General features: G+C 44.7%; 2 protein-coding genes across 4 annotated transcripts; one reads left to right on the top strand and one right to left on the bottom strand.

Moving 5' to 3' along the window:
* The first annotated feature begins 315 nt into the window (after positions 1-315).
* Positions 316-7,111, top strand: LOC137892475 (Y+L amino acid transporter 2). 2 transcript variants are annotated; one of them, XM_068737633.1, is made up of 10 exons: positions 316-664; positions 976-1,505; positions 2,606-2,731; positions 2,821-2,965; positions 3,856-3,979; positions 4,101-4,204; positions 4,285-4,381; positions 4,493-4,642; positions 5,282-5,465; positions 5,770-7,111. In XM_068737633.1, the coding sequence occupies exons 2-10, from the start codon at positions 986-988 to the stop codon at positions 5,862-5,864; spliced, it is 1,545 nt and encodes a 514-aa protein (XP_068593734.1). In that variant the 5' UTR covers positions 316-664; positions 976-985; the 3' UTR covers positions 5,865-7,111. The 2 variants fall into 2 exon arrangements, with proteins under 2 accessions (XP_068593734.1, XP_068593732.1); XM_068737631.1 differs by having other exon boundaries at positions 956-1,505.
* A 500-nt stretch (positions 7,112-7,611) lies between these two features.
* On the bottom strand, positions 7,612-12,928 carry wu:fc46h12 (uncharacterized protein LOC568958 homolog). Of its 2 annotated transcripts, XM_068738297.1 has the most exons (7): positions 12,471-12,928; positions 10,829-10,944; positions 10,175-10,405; positions 9,337-9,445; positions 8,880-8,990; positions 7,957-8,035; positions 7,612-7,857 (listed from the first exon to the last, which is right to left on the bottom strand). In XM_068738297.1, exons 1-7 carry the CDS (start codon positions 12,516-12,518, stop codon positions 7,766-7,768), a joined length of 786 nt encoding a protein of 261 aa, XP_068594398.1. In that variant the 5' UTR covers positions 12,519-12,928; the 3' UTR covers positions 7,612-7,765. The 2 variants fall into 2 exon arrangements, with proteins under 2 accessions (XP_068594398.1, XP_068594399.1); XM_068738298.1 differs by lacking the exon at positions 10,829-10,944 and having other exon boundaries at positions 12,471-12,927.
* Between the last annotated feature and the right edge of the window lie 4,437 nt (positions 12,929-17,365).

Raw genomic sequence — 17,365 nt, 5'->3', positions numbered from 1 at the left:
ACCGTTGGTGTCTATTTTAGTTTTGGTGTCTTGCTCCTGTATGCATGGAGGAGGGGTGAAGGATTTTACATGTGTGTGTGTGTGTGTGTGTGTGTGTGTGATATTATCCCTGCCTCTACCTATAGTTTTTGACCCCATGCCTTTCACTTTGAACCCATGTTGTGTGTTGTTGTTTTGTTGGTCATCTTGCTTCCTATAATCTCTTCAGGCTGTTTATGTGTCCCTGTACTTGTTGCGCAATATCATTTTTTTTTTTTTTTTTTTTTTTTAAAAGCAGCTGTTGAGACAGTCACAGTGCATTAGTTATTCTTTAATGACAGCGCATTTTATCGCAATGTGTTCTGTATCATACAATCTACCCGGTGCGTTGACCCAGTAACGCTTTGGCTACCTCCGTCCTATAGCTGCCAGGGGCCGGGGACGAGGTCTGCTCCTCTGAAAATAGCACAGGAGGGAACATGTGGGCGCAGTTCGGTTGGTGCTGGAAAAAAACAGCCGTCGCGGTTGTGCTGGAGCTCCAGGGATTACAACATCGACCGTCCTGTTGCTGCCTCTCAGATGTTATCTCACCAATGTCTCACCGCCTGGTTCAGAGGAGCAGCACCGGTCTGAGGAGACTCGACACGTAACACACCTGTTGACCTTCTATAAGCAAGCAAACAAAGTAAGCTCACTTTTAGTCCTTTTGACACATCGGCCTTTTTGTGTCCTAACTTACAACCTTGAGTGTGTTTTGTTCCTGTCTAAAGAGTGGACTGTGGGCGAAAATGTTTGTGTGTGAGAGATCGTTACTGGGAGATTTGGCGTGACCTTTTCTTGTATCGTGGACCTATTCAGGCTTGAGAAGTATAGTTAGACATTAAAACGTGTACATTTGAAAGAAAATCATGTGATATTTATATGGAAGAACAGTTTGTTTTGTCTGTCAAACTGGAATAATCCCCTTTAATTCCAGCCCTTTCATCTCCATACCAGCGCCGGAGTTATGGAGGATCTGAGGCAGAAGATGGAGGACATGTCGCAGACAATATGCCCAAGTTCACGGACTCCGTCTGACGAGGACCTAAAGGCCCAGAACAATGGGAAAGAAGAGAAAATGCAGTTGAGGAGGGAAATCTCCCTTCCGAACGGGATCTGCCTGATTGTCGGGAACATGATCGGCTCTGGCATCTTCGTCTCACCGAAGGGTGTACTCATGCACAGTTGCTCTTACGGGCTGTCTTTGCTGATTTGGGCGATGGGAGGCATCTTCTCAGTGTTCGGGGCTTTGTGCTACGCGGAGCTCGGCACCACCATCCCCATGTCTGGAGCCAGCTACGCCTACATCCTGGAGTCGTTCGGCGGCTTCCTTGCTTTTATCCGCCTGTGGACGTCCATCCTGCTGATTGAGCCGGCCAGCCAGGCTGTGATTTCCTTGACCTTCGCCAACTACCTGGTGGAGGCTTTCTACCCCACCTGCCAGCCGCCATACGACGCTGTCCGGCTTATCGCTGCAGCCTGCCTCTGTAAGAAACACTCCTGTGTAGGTCTACGGTTCACTGTCCAGAAAGAGATTGCAAGGAAACGTAAAAGTCTGTGCAAAATACAGGGAGGAAAAACTCCCAATACCGCCTTCTAGTGTCTAGTACACTTTATACACTTTAGCCTCACCCTAGTTCCTGTGTTGACTGACTCAGATCAAGCGCTGAAACAAAACACTTACTCTTTAAAATGGAATCTAATTGAGCTCAGCCTCACTCTGCTAACACCCTATCAGAGCTGTGAGAAATTACTGCTAATGCAAACCCAACTTCTTCCTTCACACTGGTGAAACACATGGTGGCTTTACATGAAACACAATATATATATATATATATATATATATATATATATATATATATATATATATATATGTCTTTGAGTCAAAAAAAACAACTTAAAAAACTGGTAAACAAAAAACAAAGATCATGTTTCTTATTTTTAATTAAAGGATTTTAGTGAAACATCTAGCCTTCTTTGTGATAGTCAAGTCTTCCTTCAAAATAATGACAATGAACGTGAATGTCAGTTTAGATAATATTATCAAGTTTTAAACAGCTTTCGTTTTTGCCCATGACATGACATGAGCCTGGTACATGTTTAGGCACATTCATCCCAGTATGAAACCCAGTAACCCTGTGTGGAACTGGCACCAGCTATAGTTAGACCGCGGACCAGTGTGGTTTACAGGCCTGGCTTTGTGCTGTGAAGAATGCAGTAAGCAGAAGTGCCATTTAGGTGACAGAGCAGCGATGCCAAGAGCCGACTTACTAAGAAGTGAGTTTCTTGTTTCTGGACCCTCATGCAGACTTTGGCCTACGTGACACAGAGGAGATGTTCCACAACTTCTGGCACACGGCTGAGCGATACAGCGTGCTTCTATTAGCTGTACAGCTTTTGACATTCAAGTCGATACAGATCGAGTTTCACAGACAGACAAACATGGTTGACTATTGTCTCCTGAACGATTCATCTTTGAAAGCAGAAGTTGTACCCAAAACTGTATTGGGCCTTGTTTGTATAAGTGAACTTCTCAATCATGGGAGATAAAGGGTCATTCATTGCCGTGTTCTTCTGGTTTGTCCAGGTATGCTCATCTTCATTAACTGTGCCTGTGTGAAGTGGGGGACACTGGTCCAGGACATTTTCACTTACGCCAAACTCATGTCACTCTGCCTCATCATCATTGTAGGACTAATCAAAATAGCAACCGGTAAGATTATCATCGGAGTAAAAATGCATCGGTGGAAACGAGGTAAATATGTGCTTTTACACTTTTGATTCACTGTATCTTTGTTGCAGGAGAAACAAAGAGCTTTGACAGTCCGTTCGAGGGCTCCTCCACAGATCCCGGAGCCATCGCTTTGGCCCTCTACTCAGCTCTGTTCTCCTACTCCGGCTGGGATACGCTCAACTTTGTCACTGAGGAGATTCAGAATCCAGAGAGGTAACACATGTACAAACACAGGCATACAAAGAGACCCATGTTTGACGGCCTCTAGTCTCTGACTAGGTTGAGTAGGGTGATACAGCTGGTGAAAACGAGCCAGTCGGAATAATTCTAAAAACTATTCGATAAATTAGAACTGAACGTTTTTTGATGCTACCCAGTCGGACATTTGTTTGCTTTATTTAAAGCTGGTACAATCAATATTTTTCGTATTTACAGTGGTTATAATGACTACTATATGTTAAAAGCATTGCTCGTAGTGATGATTATCTTGACTCTACAGTTACTTAGTAACTTAGTAAAATAACAACTGTACACTTCCTGCCCAACACTAAACGTTAGATAGACAAATGTAGCAGCTAGCTGGTGAACTTAGCGGAGGCAGTTAGCATCTTAAGCGGTGGCGACCAAACACACAGCTAATAGAGAGTGAATACTTGACTTTGAGTTGTCATTTGTTGCACAAACAGGACTAAATCAATGCTAATGTTGCTCGATAGCTGGACATGCAACTAGATATGTCAGTTTTGTGTTTACAGCTTATTTCTGCTGCCCCCAAGTGGCCAAAATATGACTTATTGCAGGTTAACGCTGTCTTTTCAGATTACTTTAACAAGACATTTTGCACAGAGCCGGATACACTTCTCCAGTTTATTGGATGTTCATCCTTTTTTGTTTTTGTAGGTGAATTTGGGCTGGGATCACATTGTAACCAATGGACATCCTAGTTACCTGTAAAATGAACCGAAAACAAAGGAAAATGGGCTGCAGAGGTTGAAATTGCAACTTGAGTAAAACAATGTCTTTACATGAATCCCCTGTAATCTGTTGACTGCAAGCTTTGCAGTGAGTCACAGAACGCTCTCGGTGTGTTGTTGTTGTTCTAGGAATCTTCCCCTAGCCATTGCCATTTCCATGCCCATCGTGACTATCATCTACCTGCTGACCAACGTGGCCTACTATGTGGTTTTGGACATGACGTCTCTGCTGGCCAGCGACGCAGTTGCTGTGGTAAGATACTGTCCCCTGAGAGAGATTATTTCACTCCGCCGCTAAATATAGTCCTGAAATTGTTGACCCAGGAACGTGTTGCACTCTGACTCGAGTGAACCATGTCAATCTGACCCCGCAGACATTTGGAAATGCAGTCCTCGGGCCGTTCAAGTGGATCATCCCTGTTTCAGTGGCCATGTCCTGCTACGGAGGACTCAACGCTTCTATCATTTCTGCCTCACGGTAACCAGGAAGTCTGACTTTAGGCTCCTATCGCGATGAGTGTTTTGACAGTAACCTTCCCGTCTTTGTCGATGACGCAGGTTGTTTTTTGTCGGCGCCAGAGAGGGCCACCTCCCCAACAGTCTGAGTCTGATTCACCTGCAGCGCTACACACCCATACCCGCACTGCTGTTCAACGTGAGAACCGCTCATCTTATTATTCAGATTCCTCTGCCGCGTACACACGTACATGTCACTTCAAAGGACAAACAGACTCGGAACATGAATATATTCATTTGTGCTCTGCAGGGGTTAATGGGTCTGATCTTCCTGTGTGTAGAAGACGTGTTCCAGCTCATCAACTACTTCAGCTTCAGTTACTGGCTCTACGTGGGTCTGTCTGTGGCCGGCCTCATCTACCTGCGCGTCACTCAGCCAGACAGACACAGGCCTGTGAAGGTGCTGCTTTATTCACTGTTCAGATCATGCTGAATACAACTAAATGAATGTGGCGCATAGTGTATATATGTGCCTACTGTACATACACAATGCTACAGGTCCTGTGTAATCATATTTAAACTATAGTTATGGTCGGAAGTGATCATTTCTGTAATCATTTCATTTCAAACCCCATATTTATCACTTGTTTATACATCTGCAGTTCCATTTTGGTGACAAAGAAGAATTGTTACATTCTCATGCAGTGGCAAACTCTTCAGGCTGTGCAAAAAAAAAAAAATAATAATAATTAGAACAAGAGTTAAACAAGAATAGAAAGAGAAATATAATATTTGCAGTATAAGTATTAAGACATTAACGTGTATATTCACCATCCTGAGTGCCTGAAGCCTTTTTCTTTATCCTCTTCTGCTGACTTAGCTTGTTACAGTCCAAAACTAAATGAACAAAAAAGTGTGACTAAGTCACTGAGTAGAGAGTTTAGTGGGTCTGTCATTGTTCTGCCTACTCTTATAAACACAATGTGAAGCACTGATAGTCTCCATAGTTTACGTATTTGGCTTGAATATTCACTCTGCATGTAGCTGCTCAGATATCAGTTGACAAACTAAGCCGAGCTGTGTCTTTGTCTCTCCACAGTTGTCTTTGTTCTTCCCCATCGTCTACTGTCTGTGTAGCCTGTTCTTAGTCATCGTTCCTCTGTACGGAGACACCATCAATTCCCTCATAGGAATTGTCATTGCACTGTCTGGGGTGCCCGTCTACTATGTGGCCATTTACCTGCCTGATGAGAGGAGGCCCAAATTCATACGCAAGTTGAACGGTAAGCTCAAATGTCCGTGTGCAGAAAATGTAATGTTTGTGCAGCAGAATGTGTGTGTTTTTTGTTTTTTTTGTTGAGCCGTGTTTCAAACGTGTGAAGAGGAGGTGACAAAAAGGAAGACATTTCCTGTGCATGAGGCCTGAGATTATTAATCACACGCACACACCCTTCACCGACATGTCTCACGTGATTTGATATCACTACACAAAATACAGCATTAATCATATTGTATTACGAGAGTCGGCTGTTACTGACCTCTCCGCTTCCACGTCTTCCTTCCTCCCACCTCTTTTCCCTCCCCCAGACTTTGCCACCAGATCTGCCCAGATGATGCTCTACTGCTGTCTGACCGAATTCGACGCCGAGACAGAAGCGCAAGCCGACGGTAAAACGCAGTGAGCCGCAGACGATCCATCGCTCATCGGCCAGCTTTCTGCCCCGGAGGCCTCCAGTCTTGCCCACGTGTCAACGTTCATTCCTCTCACGAACGCAGAAAGGCAAAAGGCCTCGCGTGGACGGAGTGACGGGGCGCAGGCTCGCAACTTTTTGTGAGGATTGCTTCTCCCAGGTCAAAGTTTTTTAAAAAAAGGCCTGACATCTCAAATGACTCACCACGAAGGAGCGGGCACTTGACAAAACTGCAAACGATTGCTTTCTTTTCTTCTCTTTCTACAGAGATCAAGGAATATCTTCTATGAGGAGTTCATCAAACTATGGATTAAATATGTCCAGATATGTTTTTAGAGTTTGTATGTGAATGACTGCAAATGCAAACACCATACAATTGTCAATTACAACCAATATTCTGGGATTAGTTCCTGAGCAGCTTCACTATGAAACAGTTTAAGTTAAGTCCTTTAGTTTAGTTAAGAATAACAGTGTATTTCAGTCAAAAATGTATTCTGACCAATTTAATGAAGGTTTTCACCAAACAACAACACACGACCTGAAGACCTTCCACTGCATTATCTGACTGATCTTCGGTACGCGCTACGTTCTCACGACGTTGTTTCGGAGCAAGTTTATGGAAGAAGAAAACGCTCCTGTAACCGGGTGGTAGCCCACTCACAACGCTCACTAACTCACCATCAGCAGGCTTCAGCCTCTCCACAACGGGGAGCTGTTTCCTTATTCTCAGATGTGCCAATCTGAGCCTGGAGAGAAAAGTAGGACTGTCCTCGACCAAAGAAACACTTAGTTGAACGAACCGATTCATTGATTTAATCAACATATCTGTAAAACGGAGCTTCTCCAGAACAAAATCACACAAAAGCACCACTTATTTTTGGAAATAAGTCATTCAGCACGAAACGAATCGACTAAAGAAATATTTGTCGACTGAGATGAAAATGACCAATTTGTTGAATAATTGACTAAGAGGGGGCAGGAAAGCAGCAAGAGGTGGAGCACATCGTGCTGCTGCGGTTTCTTTTCTTGCCACTAGGTGGCGCAGGTTGGACTGGGAGTGTAGGTCCCGACAACAAATGATGACGTTTGGTACCATTTATAAGATGCAGCATGGAGCGTTGACTTTGACGATCTCTACTTGTTCTCTTATAAACTGTAACACTTATAGTTTTAGACATTTAGTTTGTCTTGAATGTATCTGTTCATATTGCCTTGTGATTAAACTGCATATGTTTTAATGCGTCCTATTATTTAATTATTTTAAGTATCATGTTCCAAAAAGTCACTGTTCACATTCACACAAAAAAACTGTAATTTCTTTACAGCTTTATAATATATATATACACCTATATATATATATATATATATATATATATATATATTTATATATGTATATATATATTTATTGTATATATATATACAATAAATATATATATACATATATAAATATATATATATATATATACGTATATATATATATTTATATATGTATATATATTTATTGTATATATATATATACAATAAATATATATATATATATACGTATATATATACATATATACGTATATATATATTTATTGTATATATATGTATATATATATATATATATATACGTATATATATATTTATTGTATATATTTGTATTCTTAGTCAACCAGATTGGAAGACAAATAAAAAAAATACGCGGGACTGAATTCAATCACACATCACACTTTCATCCTATTATTGGGTTGTACTTTGTTCTGATTCAATTCATTTATTGTAAAATCATCATCGTTCATAAAATATTCAAACACAGTTCAGGAGCATCAGCTGTTCGAAAATCCTGCAGGAACCAGTTTTCTCTGAAGCCTTATTATTCCACACACGAAGTGACGTTAGGAGATCTCCGTCTAAAGTAAGGTGCAGTTGGCGGTATCGAACCCGGGACAGATCCACTTGTTGCTGAACTGTTTGTATCCCTCAGCACTGATCAGGTCACTTCCTGACCGGAGGAAAGCACACAGGTGTTCATTATCATGGAGTAAAACATTGACGTAGTTTAATGAATGAACAATCTCGTGGTGCCGGATGAAATATTTACCGTCCATCAGGTTCTGGAGGCTGCAGTAGTTTGTGCTGTTATCAACTGGATCTTTGGAGAACTCAGACACTGCCTCTCCCTGCACATCAGAAACATCAGGAGGGAAACGGTGAGTGACCGAAGCTGATCAACTTCTGAACGCTTTTCAACTTCATTTTCTTTTCAGTAGCTTTAAAGTCAGAAAAATAACATCTCCTCTCACTGTGTCACATTTGTTTCTGTTTCATGTGATTATTAACGTCCAATGCTGCAGCCAGTTAATGTTCACAGAGCAGACGTTGCATCCTGTGACCGAGCAGAGATGGATAATGCTTTATGATGGTGTCTGGGTTGCGTGAAACCTACGGGGCTAAAGGGTCAATCGCGTGTTAGACAAGGTGCTTGTGAATTCAAAGCCTCATTTCTCTCATGTTATCTTGGATATGGGGAGACCACAGGACTCACAAGACACTCATTAGTCATGTTTGGGCCCAAAAATAGAAAGCTTTAATGATCAACAGCATCTAAAATTGATCTTTTATTGATTTTTCTGATGTTTTGAACGATGCACGAGCCTTTAAGTTATGCCAGTAATAAACATAACGATCACTGTTCTGCTCTGCAGACCTCCGATATCTCATGTCTGACTATTGTTGAAGTATAATACATACATTATTTTTGTGAAAATAATCCACATTTCCAGGTTTATGATGGTGTTTCAAGATGTCATCACACTTGCTCTAAGTTAAATTTCCAAACGTGTTAATGCACCATACTGGATCAAAACCTGTATGATGATTACATCTCACTTGAATTAATCAATCAAGTCCTGTGGTCTTGAACAAAGCTTTTGAATTAAGTAGCTTTTAATTAAAGACACAGTTTACGTTTTGTATGAGCTGCATCTGTCTAATTAGTAAAAAAAAAAAAAAAAAAGCACTTACAGTCACTTTGCAAACGGTGGACTGCTCTAGAAGAAACTGGAGGTCGTTGGCTTTTCTGGTTGCCGGAGACGTGTGCGTGGCTTTGATCAGGTAAGGAACCATCGACACAAGCTGCAGAGCAAATTCACTCAAGTCAAGGAAACGTCCGACACTGTGCATCGGGTACTTATCATATAGCATCCACTTCACCGGCACTAGGGAGCACACCATGACAGCATACATAGATAGATATTTGATTAGAATTTAGTTGCAAACAAGTGAATAAATGCATTATGGTCTATTTAAAAAAAAATTAATTAAGGACAATGTACATTATCTCTGTCAATCAGCTGGCTTCCTGCATCTGATTCTCATTTAAATTATTGCTGGAAATGTGGATTATTTTCGCACAAAAAAAAAAAAAAGAATGAACGTATTACACTTTAACAATGAATGAGTTGACTGAGATGTTTCCAACCTCGTAGGAGCACCTCTCTCCTGCATAGAGACAGCTTTGCCTGATCTGCCAGGCTTTAATCTGGTTCACGATCTTTCCAGTGACATCTTCGCACGAGATGCCAAACAACCTGCAGAGCAGAACAGTGATCGTTATGTTTATTACTGGCATAACTTAAAGACTCATGTATTGTTCAAAACATCAGAAAAATCAATAAAAGATCAACTTTAGATGCTGTTGATCATTAAATCTTTCTATTTCTGGGCCCAAACATGACTAATGAGTGTCTTGTGAGTCCTGTGGTCTCCCCATATCCAAGATAACATGAGAGAAATGAGGCTTTGAATTCACAAGCACCTTGTCTAACACGCGTTTGACCCTTTAGCCCCGTAGGTTTCACGCAACCCAGACACCATCATAAAGCATTATCCATCTCTGCTCGGTCACAGGATGCAACGTCTGCTCTGTGAACATTAACTGGCTGCAGCATTGGCCGTTAATAAGATAAGATAAGATAAGATTTGATAATCCTTTATTAGTCCCGCAGTGGGGACATTTACAGGATCACAGCAGCAAAGTGAGCAGTGCAAACAAGGTAGATGGTAAAAAAAACAAAAACAAGAGCAGCAAGTATTATAAACAAGAAATAAACAGTAAAAAAGTACAAAAATCCACAATTACTAAATATAACTAAAAATACAAATATTATATATACAGACAGAGTATTTTTTTTATCACATGAAATAGAAATAAAATACATAAAATTAACTTTAAGATTCCCCAAAGGCAGCCACAGAACACTCACACACAGACTGATTCAACACAAGCAAATCTATAAGTACTAATAAATGAACATTACCATTTGACTTTGCACTGTGAGGTTCTGTCAGCCAGTGAGATGGTGAGCGTGGCCCCGAGGAGCAGAGCCGAAGCGACTAGCAGGAATCTCGGGTCCATACTGAAGGCAGGTGGATCGGGGGGGGGGGAATGCAGCGCGTGGTCAAGTGTGTGGACGTCTTCTGAATGTGTCTCCTCGTCTCTGGCCAGAGGGCTTTTATGAAAAGACCAGCTCACAGGGTCATGTGGAACACTGGAGGAGAGGACATGCTCAACATTGATTATCACGCACCACAAGCACGGGACAGAAAGAGAGCGGAGGAAACCGAAGGTATCAATATCGCAGAGTCAACACGGGAGAAAAGTTATTTTCACAACGATTAGACTGTTTTATTACGCGCAACCGTTTAAAATACGGCTGTAAAAAAAACGTTTTACATCGATTTCACACCTTCTGCAGCCATTGCTTGCAATTGAGGAAAGGTTTGAACGTGCAGAGAAGTGGATCTGGATCACAATGAGTTAATAACACATCTCGCATACCTCCAGTGTGCATGCAGACAGTTTTAGTATTCTTTGCACATGCAGGTTTGGAGATCTTTGTCTGATGGAAATTGAGTTTTGTTTGTGGTGCTCGCAACATTGGACAGATTACATCAAAAGCAACATTTCTCACTTGACCGGTTCTTCAGCTGCTAAATGCTTCGCCACGTTCAGCAGCTTGACGCTGACTTTGTCTGCTGTTTGCTGCTGAGCAGGTTCTTCTTCTTTTTGCTGAAAACAGCAGTCAAGCTGTGGACAAGCATTACAAGAGGGCAGTGAGAGTGAACCAAAACAGTGAGCTGAAAGAAGATTCAAAACCAAGTGTTTAGGGCCTTAAATCTTAAAAGAAGACTTTAAACAACCGCCTCCCTAACAATGACCTCGATTCATAGCAATGACATCTCTTAACTCAAGCCCTGTAACATCGTTGTGTAATCAGTGACCAGAAAAAAAATGTGCCCGGAAACAGAAAGAGAAAGAGTCTTCAGCAGCAGAGGACACAACCTCTCCCTTTCCATTGATGTTCATGCAAATAAACTCAATTTCCACACACACAAAAAAAAGTCTATATTAGTCCCTAAGTGTGTAGAACATTGTTATTAATGTATCATCATCTTATGATAAAGTGCTGCAGCAATGAGTCCTAGAATCCGGTTCTCTTGTCTGAAAGATATTAGGGTTTTTTTTAATGAGTTTTTGATCAAATTGATAAAATGCGTCAGTAAATACCGCTCTTTGGAATGTTGAGGCTTTTACGCGTCTTTAAAAAAAAGGCAGTCGCTAACAAGGGGCTGAATGAGACTACAACACATCATAACACCAACGCGACCAGTGCAGTTCATTAGCATAACAATAGCTTTTTAGATCGCAGTCACACTTCAAAAGTCACGAGAGTGGGGTTCATTTGTGAAGATGATCTTGCTGATCAAAGCACGCGAGTATAATAAACTAGTGTGTTTAGAGTTTATTTTCTGCAATAATCCAAGATCGAATGGAAAAATCCCATTCCTCTTCTCCATGGTGAGCAGCAACACGATCTAACAGCAGAACACCAACACTGGAGATTATTTGTTCGCACACTGATTACAATCATTGCTATTTTGAGACCGTGACACAGAAACTGCCAAGCACGCGCAGCGTCTGTCATGGAGCGTGACACGCCAACATGACTGAGCCCACAGAGAAGATTCCTTTGTCTCCTCTTGACATGACATTTCTGAGAGGTGAAGAAAAGAAAATGTCAAAAACTCCGTATTTGCTATTGGGTGGTTAATTAAAAAACGGTATAATAAAGTGAGCAGGATGTGGATGAGGGGTTGTGTCTGAGGACTCGCTCTCTACAGGCTGAAAGTGGAACTGCAGCAAAAATGTCTCAACTTAACGTTCACTTGAAATTCCCTCTTAATTCTTTACTTTTTTTTTATAATTACCATGTTGATAATTACATTCATGTAACTGTCTTTGTAGGCAAATAAATGTCTGCTTTTAAATCTTATCTTAATTTTGACTGACACCATTTTTGTTCCAAGTTTTCTAAATTCAAACATGCTATTTCTATGATCTAAGACAATCCACAAACATAAGTGAACACAGACAACCCTCATCACAATTATTGACTGTGTCACAACTTCAGCCAGGCTTTAGTTTTTCATTTGTCTGTCTCCTGTTTTGCCACACTAACTCTCATGTCATTTCAGAATCTGCCACTCCCCCCCCCCCGCTCTGCACTAATTGCTGATTTCATTTCACCTGGCCTGCCCCACCTCCATACTCACCTGCTCCTCATCAGCAATCAGCCCCTCAGTGTATATGTACCGGCCCATTTCCCTCAGTTCTCTGCCAGATTGTCTAGTGTGTTTCCCTTGCTATCCAGCAACCTGTCATTCCGATTCTGATCCTGATTATTCGTGTATTGACCTGCCTTTTTGGACTTTGGACCTTCCCTTTTGCCTGCTCCCACTGGATTTGTTTGCCACGCGGATTACTACCTGGTTTGACATCTGCTGGTTATTAAACCCGGTTTCTACACCTGAACTGTTTTCTGTGTCGTGCTATTGGGTTCTTGTCTGTCGTTTTGTGATACCTGACAGTACAATCTGGCCAAAAATGAACCCAGCCGACATGGAGAAAATAAGGCAGGAAATGGCAGCACAAGCTGCCGCCCTACACCATCATGAGAAGCAATTCACCGCTATGGCGACGGCTCTCCAGGAGACTTCTGCACGCCACAACCAACATTTGGAGGCTCTGAGCAATCAGCTTCAGCAGCTCATACAACCCAGACAAACGCCAGCGGTTTCACCACCCACCAGTCCTTCTGTTCCCACTGTTCCGGGTCCAGAACCCCGCCTAAGTGCTCTGGAGCGCTTTTCTGGAGCTCCAGGTACCTGCCGCTCTTTTCTGACTTTGTGTAAATTGACTTTTGAACTTCAGCCTCTCGCATATCCCACTGAGAGGTCAAGAGTGGCTTTCATGATCACCCAGCTTACTGGGCGGGCTCGGGACTGGGGCACCGCTGAGTGGGAGAAGCAGTCGGCTTTCTGTTCTTCTGTGACTGCCTTCTCTGAGGGTCTTCGGAAGGTGTTCGATCATGCTACCCCTGGTCGAGAGGCTGCTCGTGGACTGTTAAACCTGGTTCAGGGGAACCGGAGAGTGACTGATTATTCCATTGAGTTCCGGACACTTGCTGCGGAGAGTGACTGGAACGCTTCCTCCCTGACTGACGCTTTCTACAACGGCCTTTCTGATGGCATCAAGGATGAGCTGGCGGCTCGGGATCCTCCGACTGATTTGGACACGCTCGTCGCCACGGCCATCCGCATTGACGAGCGTCTCCAAGAAAGGAGACGAGAGAGAGCGCTGATCAGTACTCCCCGGAGCCTTCCACGTCCTCCATCGTCGCCTCCCACTTCAATGTTTTCTCCTCCTGCCGGTGCCTCTGGAGACCCGGTTGAACCCATGCAACTTGGCCGGACCAGGCTGTCAGCGGCTGAACGACAGCGGCGCCAAAGAGAGAACTGCTGCATGTACTGTGGGCAGGGAGGTCATTATGTGTCTTCCTGTCCAGTAAAAGACAGGGCTCACCAGGAATCCAGAGGGCGCTGGTGAGCCATATCATGAACTCTGAAATGCCCTCTCGTCCACTACTTCACGCCCAGCTCAACTGTAATGGACAATCACATGCTGTCTCTGTCCTCATTGAGTCCGGGGCCGATGCCAACCTTCTGGATCGTGGTCTTGCCATGCAACTGGGTATTAACCAGGAACCCTTGGTCGAGCCTATCAAGGCGACTGCTCTGGATGGGCGCCTCCTCTGCACAGTAACCCACCGCACTGTTCCTCTTCATCTGGGCATATCGGGTAACCACACTGAATCACTTACCTTTCACCTGATAAATACTCCTCAGCACCCAATCATCCTGGGGTTTCCTTGGTTAATAAAACATAATCCACATATTGACTGGGGGACTGGTTCCATTCTACAATGGAGTGAACATTGTCATGCGGTCTGTCTGAAATCTGCTTTGCTACCTGCCTTCAACACCTCTTCCTCTAATGAGCTCCCAGATCTCTCAGGTGTCCCATCCGAGTACTATGACTTAAGGGAGGTGTTCAACAAAGTACGGGCCACATCGCTTCCCCCACACCGCCCGTACGATTGTGCCATTGACCTCCTCCCTGGCTCATCACCGCCAAGGGGGAGACTCTTTTCTCTGTCAGCCCCTGAAACCAAGGCCATGGACGACTACATTAACAACTCACTGGCAGCAGGCATCATCCGTCCCTCTTCATCCCCTGCTGGAGCCGGATTTTTCTTTGTGGATAAGAAGGACAAATCCCTCCGACCCTGCATCGATTACCGCGGTCTGAATGATGTCACCATTAAAAACCGGTACCCCCTCCCACTCATCTCTTCTGCATTTGAACTGTTACAAGGGTCTTCTGTGTTTACCAAGCTTGATCTCAGGAATGCCTATCACCTTGTTCGCATCCGGGAGGGGGATGAGTGGAAGACGGCGTTCAACACCCCTAGAGGCCACTATGAGTACCTGGTTATGCCTTTCGGACTCACTAATGCTCCTGCAATATTCCAAGCCTTAGTCAACGATGTGCTCCGGGATTTTCTCAATGTGTTTGTGTTTGTATATCTTGACGATATCCTCATCTTTTCAAAGACTGAACGGGAACATGTGCAGCATGTCCGCAGTGTTCTCCAGAGACTCCTAGAGAACCAGCTGTTTGTGAAAGTGGAGAAGTCTGAGTTCCATGCCACTGAGGTGTCGTTCCTGGGATACATCATTTCAGTTGGACGCATTCATATGGATCCCACCAAGGTTAAAGCAGTGGCGGATTGGCCGGTTCCCACCACTCGGAAGAAGCTTCAACAGTTCCTTGGGTTTGCCAATTTCTATCGTAGGTTTATTCGCAACTATAGTTCTGTGGCAGCTCCCCTGACAGCCCTCACCTCCCAGAAGATAGCCTTCCAATGGTCCCCTGCTGCAGAAAGGAGGTTCAAGGAGTTAAAATCACGGTTCTCTTCTGCTCCCATTCTCATCTTTCCAGATCCTGAACACCAGTTTGTTGTGGAAGTGGATGCGTCAGACTCCGGGGTGGGGGCAGTCCTGTCTCAGCGGTCAGCTGAGGACCAAAAGTTACACCCATGTGCTTTTTTCTCCCGCAAGTTGTCCCCAGCAGAAAGGAATTATGACGTCGGAAACCGGGAGTTACTGGCTGTCAAACTGGCTCTCGAGGAGTGGAGGCACTGGTTGGAGGGGGCAAAGCATCCGTTTGTGGTGTGGACAGACCACAAAAACTTGGAGTACATCCGGTCAGCCAAACGGTTGAACTCCCGTCAGGCCAGATGGGCATTATTCTTTAATCGTTTTGATTTTACCCTGTCTTATCGCCCAGGTACAAGGAACGTCAAACCAGATGCCCTGTCCCGTCAGTTCCAGTCAGACAACTGTCCCACACAGCCTGAGAGTATCCTCCCCACTAAGGTGGTCATCGGCGCAGTTACCTGGGACATTGTGGACAAGGTAAAACGGTCCCAGGCCGACCACCCGGCTCCCAGTGCCTGCCCTGATGATCGTCTGTATGTGCCTGTGAGTCTCCGCTCTCAGGTCCTCCAGTGGGGACATTCTTCTCGCCTTGCCTGTCACCCAGGGGTTAGGCGCACCCTAGCTCTGCTAAAGCAACGTTTCTGGTGGGCTTCCATTGAAGAGGACACCAAGGAGTTTATCGCCGCTTGCCAGATTTGTGCTCAGCACAAGACTGCTCGCCATGCCCCTTCTGGTCTTCTTCAGCCACTGCCTATTCCTCATCGTCCATGGTCCCATGTCTCACTTGACTTTGTCACCGGACTGCCTCCCTCAGAGGGTAACACCACCATTCTGACTATTGTGGACAGATTTTCTAAGTCTGCTCAGTTTGTTCCATTGCCTAAATTGCCATCTGCCAAAGAAACAGCTGAACTTATGTTACATCATGTTTTCCGTCTGCACGGCCTCCCCTGTGATATTGTCTCAGACCGGGGGCCACAGTTCACTTCTCGTTTCTGGACAGAGTTTTGCCAGCTGTTGGGGGCCACGGTCAGCCTATCCTCTGGGTTCCATCCTCAATCCAACGGACAGACGGAACGGATGAACCAGGAAATGGAGACTGCCTTGCGTTGCATTGCATCCCAGACACCGACCTCCTGGTCCAAACAGCTTCTGTGGGTGGAGTATGCTCACAATACGCTTCCAAGCTCAGCAACAGGGCTTTCTCCTTTCCAGTGCTCTCGGGGATATCAACCTCCACTGTTCCCGGAGCAGGAGCGAGAGGCCAGGGTCCCATCTGTCCAGGCGTTCATCCAGCGCTGTCGGCGCACCTGGTGGCGGGCCCGTTCTGCTCTCCTGCGTTCGTCCAACCGGTACCAGAGAAATGCCAACCGCCGTCGGATCCCTGCACCCTGCTACACTCCTGGTCAGAAGGTTTGGCTGTCCACACATGACCTCCCACTCCGGGTAGAGTCTAGGAAGTTGGCCCCAAGGTTTGTGGGCCCGTTCTCCATCACCAAGGTCATCAACCCTGCTGCAGTCCGTCTCCGCCTTCCTCGCTCCATGAGAATTCATCCCACCTTTCATGTCTCCAAGATCAAACCCGTAAAGGAGAGCCAGCTCCAGCCCTCCTCCAGACCCCCGCCACCCCCCCGGCTCATTGACGGGGGTCCTGCTTACTCTGTCCATCGTCTCATCAAGTCACGACCGCGGGGAAGGGGTTTTCAATACCTGGTCGATTGGGAGGGTTATGGCCCTGAGGAGCGCTCATGGGTTCCAGCTCGTAACATCTTGGACCCTGACCTCATCTCAGCTTTCCATAGGGACCATCCTGACCAGCCCGGTGGGACGTCAGGAGCCGTCCCTAGAAGGGGGGGTTCTGTCACAACTTCAGCCAGGCTTTAGTTTTTCATTTGTCTGTCTCCTGTTTTGCCACACTAACTCTCATGTCATTTCAGAATCTGCCACTCCCCCCCCCCCGCTCTGCACTAATTGCTGATTTCATTTCACCTGGCCTGCCCCACCTCCATACTCACCTGCTCCTCATCAGCAATCAGCCCCTCAGTGTATATGTACCGGCCCATTTCCCTCAGTTCTCTGCCAGATTGTCTAGTGTGTTTCCCTTGCTA

Source organism: Cebidichthys violaceus, unplaced genomic scaffold, assembly GCF_023349555.1.
Source record: "Cebidichthys violaceus isolate CVI_PGR_0920_01 unplaced genomic scaffold, fCebVio1.0.p SCAF_8, whole genome shotgun sequence".
Lineage (NCBI taxonomy): Eukaryota > Metazoa > Chordata > Actinopteri > Perciformes > Stichaeidae > Cebidichthys > Cebidichthys violaceus.
Note: the sequence above shows the minus strand (reverse complement) of the source record. Positions and strands in the feature narration are given on the sequence as shown.

Excerpts from the sequence above, each read along its gene's own strand:
- wu:fc46h12 (XM_068738297.1), bottom strand. The coding sequence starts at position 12,518 with ATGGGCCGGTACATATACACTGAGGGGCTGATTGCTGATGAGGAGCAG. Across the intron at positions 10,406-10,828 it reads GCAGCTGAAGAACCGGTCAA|TGTTCCACATGACCCTGTGA; the intron begins GTGAGAAATGTT and ends CCTCTCCTCCAG. Across the intron at positions 8,036-8,879 it reads CCACCGTTTGCAAAGTGACT|GGAGAGGCAGTGTCTGAGTT; the intron begins GTAAGTGCTTTT and ends TCTGATGTGCAG.
- LOC137892475 (XM_068737633.1), top strand. The coding sequence starts at position 986 with ATGGAGGATCTGAGGCAGAAGATGGAGGACATGTCGCAGACAATATGC. Across the intron at positions 4,382-4,492 it reads TACCCGCACTGCTGTTCAAC|GGGTTAATGGGTCTGATCTT; the intron begins GTGAGAACCGCT and ends TGTGCTCTGCAG. Across the intron at positions 5,466-5,769 it reads ATTCATACGCAAGTTGAACG|ACTTTGCCACCAGATCTGCC; the intron begins GTAAGCTCAAAT and ends TCCCTCCCCCAG.